We start from the raw sequence: 12,984 nt of genomic DNA on the forward strand, positions 1-12,984 counted from the left end.
TATTTGTATACACATTAAATAGGCTAATTTAATAACCAAGCTACCACTCAAGTGGTAGATAATAACAATATTTTGGAGAATGTGATAATGCTTATGTGATTAAAACAAATAGCATTAGTATCTCACATTGAGGCTTAGCTGAAATAGTAAAAAAGTCACTAAAATACACTTACTTTATATCAATTAGGTAGAAAGATGTGTACAAATGTACATATAATCAATATATAAGGATAAGCCAAATTATCATACTTTATAGCCTTTAAGATGAGTTGTAAACCATTTATCCATTAAGAAATAATAATTTTGGTCAGTCATGGTGGCTCATGTTTGTAATCCCAGAACTTTGGGAGGCCTAGGTGGATGGATCATGACGTCAGGAGTTCAAGACCAGCCTGGCCAACACAATGAAACCCCACCTCTACTAAAAATACAAAAAATTAACTGGATGTGGTGGCCAGCACCTATAATCACAGTTACTCAGGAGGCTGAGACAGGAGAATCACTTAAACCCAGGAGGAGGTTGCAGTGAGCTGAGATCATGTCACTGCATTCCAACTTGGGCAAAGAGCAAGACTCCATCTCAAAAAATACATATATATAATTTGCATATAAAAATATATTTTATCTGTAACTACAAGAACTCTGGTCCTGAAAATTTCAAGGTAAATTTGGGTTAAAGATAGATAATGGCATAAACAATGGACAACTACAGTCTATTCCAAAATATAAATACTAGTCCAGAAATAATGATTCCAGGCAGTCAGTCGTAGAGAACTTCAATCTTCTCAGAGGCAAAAGGAGAAAAAGAACACTGAATCTTATCTTCATTAAAAAGGTAAAAACATGGCCAGACATGGTGGCTCATGCCTGTAATCCCAGCACTTTAGGAGGCCGAGGTGGGTGGATCATTTGAGGTCAGGAGTGCGAGACCAGCCTGGCCAAGATGGTGAAACTTCATCTCTACTAAAAATAGAAAAATTAGCCAAGTGGTGGTGGCGCATGCCTATAATCTCAGCTATTTGAGAGGCTGAGGCAGGAGAATTGCTTGAACCCCAGAGGCGGACATTGCAGTGAGCCAACATTGCACCACTGCACTCCAGTCTGGGCAACAGAGTAAGACCTTGTCCCTGCCACCCCCTACCCCCCAAAAAAGGCTAAAATGTATAACGTTCTTTGGAGAAAATGAAATAGAAAAAAAAGGCATGGCTGGGCCTGGGGACACACACCTGTAATCTCAGCATTTTGGAAGGCTAAGGCAGGAGGATTGCTTGAGGCCAGGAGTTTAAGACCAGCATGGACGACAACACAGCAAAATCCTATCTCTACAAAAAAAATTAGCCAGATATTGTGGCATGTGCCTGTCGTCCCAGCTACTCAGAACACTGAGGCAGGAGGACTGCTTGAGCCCAGGAGTTCAAGGCTGCACTGGGCTATTATTGTGGCACTGGAACTGCACTCCAGCCTAGGTGACAGAGCATAATCCTATCTCTATTTAAGGCACATCACTTCATTGTAATTTATTTATATGTGTTCACTCACCTTATGAGTGAACTGCATACACACACACACACACACACACACACACACACACACGCGCGCGCGCTACCGAGGCGGAACACAGTGGCTCACACCAGTCATCCCAGTGCTTTGGGAGGCCAAGGTAGGTGGATCACTTGAGCCCAGAAGTTCAAGACGTGCCTGGGCAATATGGTGAGACCTGGTCTCTACAAAAACATAAAAATTAACCAGGCACGGTGATGTGTCCCTGCAGTCCCAGTTAATTGGAAGGCTGAGGCAGGAGGATTGCTTGAGTCCAGGAGGTGGAGGTTGAAGTGAGCTGAGATCACACCAGCCTGAGTGACAGAGCAAGATCCCATCTCCAGAAAAAAAAAAAAAAAAAAATTACCAATCTAAAAAATGTTCACCGAGCCTGGCCAACATGGCAAAAACCTGTCTCTACAAAAAATACAAAAATCAGTCAGGTGTGGTGGCTCATGCCCGTAGTCCCAGCTACTCAGGAAGCTGAGGCACAAGAATCGCTTCAACCCAGGAGGCAGAGGTCGCAGTGAGCTGAGATCACGCCACTGTACTCTAGTCTGGGCAATTAAGTGAGACTTGGTCTAAAAAAAATAAATAAATACATAAATAAATATAAAATAAATTCATGGCAAATTAAAACATAAAAAATGTCTAAGTTTTACTAAAGTGTTCAAATGGTTTGACCTAATCTAAGTGAAACTTTTTAAAAGGACTTAAATTTTGTGCAGTTTTCTTTGCAGTCTTTTTGTAACTAATTGCGGTTTTTGCCATTGAAAGTAATTTTTGTCATTGAAAGTAAAGCAAACTTTAGATGGCAAAAACTGCAATTACTTTTGCACCAACCTAATACAATATAGCATAAAAAAAAAACCATGCAGAAGTCAAAATAAATGATAAGCATTATCTACATATGCTGCTTAAGCTATGTGCTAAAAGGCATTCCAAGTGCAAGTGACTCAGAGGCAGAAAGCACCACACATGGAGGATTTTGGATAGTTGCCTGGAGTTAAGTCAACATTTTCCTCATTCTTCTGTTCCTGGCCTTTCAGCGCTTCTAAGTCTTCCTCAGGCGGATGGATTACTACTGTGGGAATATCATCACTGGCAGGTGAAACCAGTAGTTCTGGGGCCTGAAGCTGACTGTGTTGGGAACTTCTGGAGGTCAGGCGGCTGATGCTAGGGCTAGAAGGAGGACTGTTTTGAGGGGTGGGTACTGGGGTTGTACACCTTGAGCCTGCAGGGGTTCCAGCTCTTGAAGAAGGAAGAAGATGACCGAGAAGAAGAGATAAAGGCGATTCTCCTCTCAGTGAAAGGTTTGAGGCAGACAGACCTGTTCGCAAAGAGTGGCGGGAGGCTGAAAGGCCTTCCCCTGAGATAAAACAAATAAATGAAAAATGATGAAGTTCACTGCAGAAGACAAATAGAGACATTTAAAAAAATCAATTTACACTATAAATTATACACTTTAAAGGCCCAAAATTTCAAAGTCATGCTATGACGGTTAGCATGTCAATCAGGTTTTTACATGTCAGAAAGTTAATAAAAAGTAGCCTAAAACTGTAATTAGTTCTCAGACCATATAAACAACAACAACAAAAAACTGTTAATGACAAATGGTGGGGGCAATGTCCTGTTAGAAATTAGAATGACCAATAGCATGGCATTTTTCAAAAGGACAACATCAATACAAAGTCACTCTTAAACAATAACTAGCAAATGAAAATATGTAATACAAAATTAAAGAAATAAACCAAAAATAACCAAAACTAATAGCTTATGTTTAGTATATTTTTCCTACATTTTATCATACAGCTACAGATAATTATCTCTTACAGAAAAGTCCATATTAACTTTACCTAATAATTTCTAACTTAAAACTGATACTGGCCAAGCATGGTGGCTTACACCTGTAATCTCAACATTTTGGGAGGCCAACGTGGGTAGATCGCAAGGTCACGAGATCAAGACCATCCTGGCTAACACAGTGAAACCCTGTCTCTACTACAAATACAAAAAATTAGCCGCGCGTGGTGGCAGGCACCAGTAATCCCAGCTACTCAGGAGGCTGAGGCAGAAGAATTGCTTGAATCCAGGAGGCGGAAGTTGCAGTGAGCCGAGATCATGACACTGCACTCCAGCCTGGCAACAGAGTGAGACTCTGTCTCAAAAACAACACACACCTATATGACATAGTTATAATATTAAGTCAGTAAGACACCATCTATAGGTGGTGCTGGTCTCAAGTTTAAAAAAAAGGTACAAATTACATAATTTTTTATAAAAGATAAACACAATGTCAATTTTAAAGATAACGTATTCTTGAGCTCTCTAAAAATATTAAGAAATGTCCTTAAGTATGCTTCTCACTTCTAATACGTAGCAGAAACATTAAAACAAATACATATAATTTTTTATTTAACTAGCTAAGAATAAAGTACTTCTCACCAACAACAGCAATATGGCAGTAGGTCTAGAATATTTCAAAAGGTCACGCATACTTATAATTAAACCCCTCATATTTCTATTAAGCATATCTTTTAAAAAAAATAGCATTCTTTGTGAAAAACATGCAAATACAATCATCAATTCCATATGCCCTAAGTAATCAAAGTTACATGCTCAAGAGGTTTCAGAAATATTAAAAAATAAAGAAACTATAATCCATTAGAAAAGACTGTTTAAACAATAAGTTACATGCAGGAAAAACTCAAATTATAACTATATTTCAACAAAAGGACATGCTAAAATGGCATTTAAAAGAAAACACCCATCGTCTTATGATGACCAAATTACAAACGGACAATTATCAGGAACTACTGCATATGAAGTATGGATAAATGAACTCACTTCACCAACGGAGAGAATATACAACAAATAAAGATAAAAAAAAAAAGAGTTAAAATGTGTCATAGATGGCTTGTTTTTACATTGAACTTTGGAATTCTTTTACTCTTAAGATTGCTTCAAATGGCATAATTTTAAACAGATTAAAAAGGGTTTTCATGGAAGATACAAAAGATGACTGTCAACTTTAGATATATGAGACGCTATCACCTATGCCTGTTTGTTGGTAGAACACTTAAAAGTCATATTATTATTTCAGGGATAAAAAAGATGAGCAGACACTGTGTCCCATACTCTACTAGTCCTCTTTGTAGTCCTCACAAGTTTTGGGTAATAGTGGCAGCTTACACCAACTGCTGGAGGTTACAGTGACTCTCCCTCCATAAGCCACTCCAATACTTTGCATCTGGGCTTTCCAGACTCACTGTCATCAGAGTTCTCAATCCTACTGATGTATTCCTCTGCCTTACGCAGAAGAAAATAAGGCAAGGCAAAACCTCCAAGTGTGTCAGCATTAAGACACTTAACAGAGGTAAACGACTGCAAAAACACTGTCTTCCCATATCCCATGCAACCTGCCTGTAATCTGAGAATGACAGTGGAAAGGACAATATGTAGACCTGGGTCTGAGCCGTTCTCAATGGCTTAGAAAACACCAACTAGCCTTACACCCTTAGCGTAAGACTGGAACAGTCATAAAAGCCTTTCACAAGTTGCAATAACAAGGGGTCATGAAATCAACCAACCCAAAAACACTTGCTTATACCAGCATATCAAGTACATTCAGGAGAAAAAAAAAATTAATCGAAAATAAAGGTTCAACCCCAAGACTTAGAATTTCAAAAAGGTAAAAACTAAAATTATAGATAATTTATGCCTCTTTAATTAATTATACAAGAGGCCTTGAAAAGAAACAAAGCAGGAAGGAGAAGTAATTCAGGGATAGGTATAGTGAGGGTTTAAATATCCCCAAATGTTAATGGTAACATACTGGAAAGCTGTTACAGCAGAAACGTTAGCAAAACTTGGATGCCACAACTTATCTCACCATTCCTTTCAAGCAAGTGAGGGTCAGAATGTTTCTTGCCTATATCTGCAAAAGATCGAACAAGGGGAATCCGACTGGTGAATCTTTTCTCATTCTGATGATGATGTCTCTTCAGAAGAGCTTCTCTGACATTCTCTCGTATGGACTCGTCCAATTGGCCAGAGGCTATCATGTTGTCTAATACCATATCTATTCAAAGAAAAAAATAAGTTACTAAAGACTCAGATGACCTTAATATAGAAATAAACAAACTGTGAGTGAAACTTTATGACAAAAATTAGAACCTTAAATAGCTCCAGAAAGTTTTATTCTGTCACTATTAAATAATCAATGCATAAAGATAAATAAATATAAACATTATCCATCCAATAAAATCAATTACAGAGACCCTCTTATTTTAATAAATACCATTATTTACAAAGAGGCTATTATTATATACTAATAGCCTTCCTATAGCTGAAAGTGCTTTCCTGTATGACTGTAAGTTCTATTAAGTTGAATATTAAATACTGGCTTCCTAAGATGTAAAGGTATTTGATTGTCAAACCTCGTGTTCTCCCGCAAAACTGTTCCAGCAGGTGAATATCGGGACCCACTCAGCCACTAATCGTTCACTGAATGTCTGCTGTGTGTTGGGAATACAGCAGTTTAACAACAACAAAACAGAGCCAAGTTTCTGCTCTCTTCAAGACGTAGAGAAACCAACACACAAATAGATGAACTATCATGAGGTCGTAAGTTCTCAGAAGAGGAGTAAAATCAGACTGTGAAGGGGATGTGGGGAATGGGAAAACTGATGGTAATGCCATTTTGTACATTACTGAGGTGTTTAAACTATGTTTAATTTATAAAATATATATTAATATTTTTAACCAGTGACACTAACCTGGAAGAGGGTCAAATTTCCAAAACCATATGGTTAGTCTAAAAAAAACGAAGCCCTGGAAGGACCAACCTAACAGGTAAACTGTAACATTAACACAACAACTATAGTTTACCAAACAAATGAACACTATATTACACAACATCTACTAAAAGTACTAAATGGTGTTATGTGATAATTGCAAACCAAAGTCTGAAACCCGTATGTATTATACAAATTCAACATTCCCAACCTTAACTTAATTTTTCAGTTATTCGTGTAAGACAAGAAAGTAAGGATTGACAATTTAAATATTTGTAGCACACAGTCAAATCTAACAGTGAGCTAAAACTGAAGTATTTCTAGCCTGAGAAATTTTAAGTTCATGGTTCTCTTGAAGAGAGTTAGTGGACAAAAAGCTGTATCAGAGCTACCTTTTCCTACTTTCTACCTCTACATTATCCTTCAAATCCCCTCCCTTCATTTTCATTGCTCAACCTACCAGAGCTCTTTCCTTGCTTAGACTGTTCCTAGAGAGTAACTGCTCTGCTTGCTTCAAAACTCTTTCTAATCCAAAGTCACCCTACATTCTGTTGCAGGAATGATCTTCCTGAACATATCTCAAACCACACTATTCCTCAACTTAAAAACCATCAAGACCACCAAAATGCCTACCAAATAAAATCCTATTTCTTGGCTAGACACCAAAACTCTGGGAAGCCAAAGTGGGCAGGTCATTTGAGTTCAGGAGTGCAAGATCAGCCTGGGCTACATGGCAAAAACCCATCTCTACGAAAAATACAAAAATGAGCCAGGTGTGGTGATGCCCACCTGTGGTCCCAGCTACTCAGCAGGCTGAGGTGGGGGGATCACTCGAGCCCAGGAGACGGGAGGTTGCAGTGAGCCGAGACCATGCCATTGCACTCCAGCCTGGATGACAGAGTGAGAGACCCTGTGTCCCTCCCCGACCCAAAAACAAAATCTCAATTCAAGGCTAGCCACAATCTAATCTTTAACTGGTTTTCCCAACATTTATCTCCTACCACTATTGAAGAAATCTATATACTCACACAGAACTGACTTTTCTGAGATTCCCATCTATACTTCTCTAGACTTTTCTTCCTCTTCCTTAAAATACTTTTTCTCTTGTACTACCTACTCCTTGTTCCCATGTGTTCACATTTTATTAATAACTTGTACAATTAATACTATCTGTGGATATTCTCCACATCCCTGTTACAAAAAAACTCTTTTCTGAATTTCCAGAGAACAGACTCTGTATTTGCTTGTGGCACTATTCAATCTCTTCTTGATACTACAGTTATGTCTCTTTAATTTAATCTTCTCATCTCTATCAAAGACAAAATATCTATCTTGTTTCCTTATACTGCACTGCACAGAATAGATGCTCAACATATAGTTGTTAAATGAATGTCTAAAATTCCACTTTATTAAACTATCTAATTTTGGTACATCTTACATATTTTTTAAAAGTCAGTTTACTATAACCTGCTATTTCATCTAGAGTGCTTGCTCTCATATCCAGCATGACTGTTCCATTGAGGATGCAACTCCTTAGTTCAAAAAGACTGTGCAAAGAGAGGGTTGCCACGTAAGGTTTACTCCATCGGTCACCGCCATCTTCAACATCCTCTTCAAATTTCAGCCACCTGAGTACATAATACGTAAAAATATTTTATAAGTAATGAAGATTCCATTTATCTTAATGTGATAAAGAAAAACTTGTTCTTTTAAAAAAAGAAACAAAGAAAACCGCGACCAAACAAACTTTGGTTACCAACACATTTTGACAAATTAGGGTAATGGTCTGTAAGTTGTATAGTCACAAATTTCCTTTGTAGTTCCTCCTTCTATTCTAGCTATCATAATAAAAAGCCTACAAAAACAAACTATGGAATTTCATATACTTTCTACTTCTACTCCTCTTCTAAACTTGCAGTACCCAAAAGTTTGATTTTCCAATTTTAAAGACATTAAAATCTACAATGATATAATTTCTTTATTAAAGCATAAAGAATTATTTAAGTAAACAAATTTGAGAAACTCAAAAATTAAAGATAGAATTTCTACCAATTAATAAGGAAATTCTCTGCACACTGGTTTAAAGCACCAGATATCTCAAAATTTCAATTTAATATTCCCATTACAAAAAGAAATCAAGTAAAGCCAATTTGAAAATGAGGCTCAGGCTGGGCACGGCGGCTCACACCTGTAATCCCAGCACTACGGGAGGCCGAGGTGGGAGGATCACCTGAGGTCAGGAGTTTGAGCCCAGCCTGGCCAACTTGGTGAAAACCCATCTCTACTAAAAATACAAAACTTAGCCAGGTGTGGTGGCGGGCACCTGTAATCTCAGCTACTCAGGAGGCTGAGACAGGAAAATCATTTGAATCTGGGAGGCAGAGGTTGCAGTGAGCCAAGATCCTACCACTGCACTCCAAAGCTGGGTGACAAGAGCAAAATTAAAAAAAAAAAAAAAACAAGACTTAGCAGTATTACCTGGCAGTTTCTTTCCATTCATATTCCTCTCCATCTCGGTAACACAGTTCATCCATTTCCGTGAAGAGATCATGGGGAATATGTTCTTCATCATCATCTTCAGTACCAAGGATAAACTGAACTCTCTGGGATGGTGTATCTTTACAAAATAAGAATTTAAATATACTCAAAATTTTCCTCAATTCAAAGTTAAATTCACAGTTCTGAAGAAAGTGAAACACTTTTGTTACCTGTATAAACAAATATATTTCATCAAAACTCTCTTATTTATTGAACTATCACAGTTCTGAAAGGAAACAAGAACCAACAATCCAGGAAACGTCACAAAAAAATAACCTCTATAGAAAAAAAAGAAAATTATATTGAAAATAAACAAGTCAAAGTAACTTTTTAATTAACTAAACACACAAAAATAAAAATAACATTCCAAAACCTGAACATAATACTCAAAGGCAGCCCTTTTTCCTCACCAAAACTACATGGAAAAGTTAGAACAGAATATTTAAATACAAGCTAAGCCAGGTACTGTAGCTCACACCTGTGATCCCAGCACTTTTGGGAGGCCAAGGCGAGTGGATCATCTGAGGTCAGGAGTTTGAGACCAGCCTGGCCAACTTGGTGAAATCCCATCTCTAGTAAAAATACAAAAATTAGTCAGGCATGTTGGTGAAGGCCTATAATCCCAAACACTCGGGAGGCTGAGGCAGGAGAATCACTTGAACCTGAGAGGCGGAGACTGCAGTGAGCTGAGATCACCTTACTGCACTCCAGCCTGGGCGACAGAGATTCCGTCTCAATCAATCGATCGATAAAATACAAGCTATGTTAAAGAATAAAAAATAGGAAATTGCCAAGTTCCAAAAAATGAGAAAACTCAAAACCCCAAGTATACAGAAACTGTATTTTCCTATTATCATGAAGAAACAAAACTGTCAGCTTGGGGTTTATGAGGTAGGGCAAGTCACTACAAGAAACAGACAACCCATTCATGGCATCTGAAATTAAACTAGCTGTGTAGTATAGGAGCCCCAAACAGAGGAATTAGCATAAATACTAGTCCAAGACAGCTGAAAGCCCTAGGGCCCCATATAAACAACCACAAAGAGTTACCCTGAATATGAGATGAGTTCTCACTCAAAATTTACACCCAAGTGAACAGTTCTCCAAGTACTTGTGGATGCAACAAACAAGGATATTTGAACAGGATAAAGAGCAGATTAGATGGAACTGTTTTCATAAAAGTCAGAGTTGAGAAAATTTCAGAGAATGTGGAAACAATAGATAAGAAGGAAGAAAACATAAAAGATTAAGAGGGATGCAGAAGGTCAAGAACTCCAGGACAAGGAAAATATAAAGAATAGGAGGAGAAGCATATAAAAAAAATCTGAAAATTTTCCAGTATGTTTATGACATAAGCCTTCATATTGAAGACTCTGCTAGAAAATGTAAGAGGAGGGCACACTTCTCAATTTTGTTAATGAAGCCAGCATTACCTTGATACCAAAACTTATCGGGGATATTACAGGAAAAATAAAACTACAAATTACTGATGCTCCATTCTTTTTCAGTCACTTCATTCTCTGTGTTTCATTTTGGACAGTTACTATCACTGTCTTTAAAACCACTAATTACTTCTTTTTCTCTGCTGTAGCAAATCTTCAGTTAATCCTATCCAGTGTATTCTCCATTTCAGATATTGTATTGTTTTCCTCTCTAGAATTTCCATTTGGGGCTTCCTTCTATTTTCAATAGCTCACTTTAACATGGTCATATTCTCCTCCATCCTTTTGAACATATGGAACATATTTATTCTAGTTGCTTTAACATTCTTAGTTTGCAATTCCATCAACTGTCATTTCAGGATCTTTACTGATTTATTTTTCTCCTGGTTTTGGCTCATACTTTCCTGTGTCTTTGTATCTCTGATAATTTTTGGATTCCAGATACTATGAATTTAACACGGTCAGGTGCTAATTTTATCTTCTTTCTTTTAGTTGTGTAATACTTTGCCCTGGCATACAGTTAATTTAATTCTTTCAAGACCTGCCTTTAAGAACTGTAGTGCAAAACTAATCTAGACTCACTACTAAGGCAAGAGCCTTCTGAGAACTCTACCCAATACCCTTTATGTGTCAAAGTCTTTCCACTGTGGCTGAAGGGAACACACGCTATTCCCAGTCTTGTGTGAAGGTACAAGAACTGCTTAGCCTGCTACTGCTTTCTGGTAGTTTTTCCCAGGCCACAGGTAGTTTCTTCTCATACATGGCCAGATCAGTGATCAGCCAAACACTCAAAAGGATTCATCTTCAGATCTTTGGAACTCTGAATAGCTATCTACTCTCTTGCACTCTCCACCTCAAATTCTAGCCTCTTTGACCTCCCCAAATTCCAGTCTATGCTCCTCAACTCTAGCTGTTTGGATTCCCCTCCCTGTGCTCTGGCCTGAAAACTGTCTCTGGGCAATAGCAATAAGCTCAGGTAATCATAGGTATTCTCTCACTTGCTTCTCCTCTTTCAGAAATCCAAGTCCTATTGCTGCCTTTTGCCCAATTTCTCAAAACTACTGTTTCAGCCTGGCTCAGTGGCTCACGCCTATAATCCCAGTACTTTGGGAGGCCAAGGCAGGCAGATCATCTGAGGTTAGGAGTTCAAGACCAGCCTGGCTAACATGGTGAAACCCTTTTTCCACTAAAACTACAAAAATTAGCCAAGCATGTTGGCACACACCTATAATCCCAGCTACTCTGGAAGGTGAGACAGGAGAATCGCTTGAACCTGGGAGCCAGAGGTTGCAGTTAGCCAAGATCCTACCACTGCACTCCAGGTTGGCCAATAAGAGTGAAACTCCATCTCAAATAAATAAAGAAAACTACTGTTTCATATATTTCATCTGGTTTTCTAGCAGTTACAAACTTTCAGTTATTAAATAAATGAATTCTAAGAATCTAATAATGTACAACATGATGACTAAAACTAATAATATTGTATTGGCCAGGCACCGTGGCTCATGCCTATAATCCCAGCACTTTGGGAGGCTGAGGTGGGCAGATCACTTGAGGTCAGGAGTTTGAGACCAGCCTGGCCAACATGATGAAACCCCATCTCTATTAAAAATACAAAAAAAAAAAAAAGTAGCTGGGCATGGTGGTGGGCACCTGTAATCCCAGCTACTCAGGAGGCTGAGGCAGGAGAATCGCTTGAACCTGGGAGGCAGAGGTTGCAGTGAGCCAAGATCATGCCAATGCACTCTAGCCATATATATATATATATATATACATATATATATATATATATATATATATATATATATATATAATTATATTGTACACCTTAAATATATACAAATTTTCTTAATTATACCTCAGTAAGACTAAAGGAAAATGCAATGGAAAATAGCCCCAAAATAGGAATAACTTTTAAAATAAAATGGGGAGAAAATTTAATCCCTGTTATTCCATTGTTTAGAAGCAAAAGTCCTGTGTAATCCCTTCAGAGAGTACAGAGAGACTTCATTTTTAGCACATTCTCAGATGCAAATTGGCAGTTAAAACAAAAACTTCAGGGACATAAATCTTTTCTAGAATAGTTCTTTTTAAAAAATCAAATATTTTCTTTGTTATAATTTATTTTTCAAACCCCTTTACTTAGTCTTTTCATCCCATATCCCAGCTTAAAACATCAAACCAACTACTTAGGTGAACATATCAATATACTAAGAGTTAAGAAAACAACAATTTCTGTCCATAAAAATACTGTGCACCTTTTCACTCTGTTTGAATTAGAGAAGAAGCATACTGATCCACATACTCACAGAAGAGCCCAGGATATCCTAAACTGAATGGCTGCAGTGTATAGAACAGTAAAAATACTTCTAAATTACTTAGTATCACTAACAAGAGCTCACTAGTGACCCTTTCAAAATTCAGTATTTGCTTTTCCTTTGCTAACCACATGACCACTTAGTATTATTTTTACTAGGCCATCGGTATCTCCTAGTAGAGTTTCTTAGAAGATTCCTGTCAGTTTATCTGGGCTGAAGGTTCCTGATCTATAAAATGAATATATCTGTATTTTTCAAATGCTAAGATGGTTGAATATTAAAAATGCTAAGACGGTTAAATATAGGACCATATGTCTAGGGCTTGGTAGAATGTTTAGACATAGAATTTGC

At 37.7% G+C, this 12,984-nt stretch overlaps 1 protein-coding gene across 13 annotated transcripts in view; it reads right to left on the reverse strand.

Moving 5' to 3' along the window:
* Positions 1-12,984, reverse strand: part of SLC4A7 (solute carrier family 4 member 7) — a 102,914-nt gene that overhangs the window by 56,975 nt on the left and 32,955 nt on the right. For 5 of the 13 annotated variants that reach the window (XM_074405754.1, XM_039480211.2, XM_074405753.1 and 2 more), the window contains exons 4-6: positions 8,814-8,952; positions 7,803-7,963; positions 5,432-5,620 (exon numbers count right to left, since the gene is read on the reverse strand). In XM_074405754.1, coding sequence (XP_074261855.1) covers positions 5,432-5,620; positions 7,803-7,963; positions 8,814-8,952 — 489 coding nt within the window. Of the gene's footprint in view, positions 1-2,539; positions 2,909-5,431; positions 5,621-7,802; positions 7,964-8,813; positions 8,953-12,984 lie in introns of all 13 variants that reach the window. The other 8 variants (XM_074405750.1, XM_039480210.2, XM_074405748.1 and 5 more) reach the window with 3 other exon arrangements.

The sequence above is a fragment of the Saimiri boliviensis genome, chromosome 9 (assembly GCF_048565385.1).
Source record: "Saimiri boliviensis isolate mSaiBol1 chromosome 9, mSaiBol1.pri, whole genome shotgun sequence".
Classification (NCBI taxonomy): Eukaryota; Metazoa; Chordata; class Mammalia; order Primates; family Cebidae; genus Saimiri; species Saimiri boliviensis.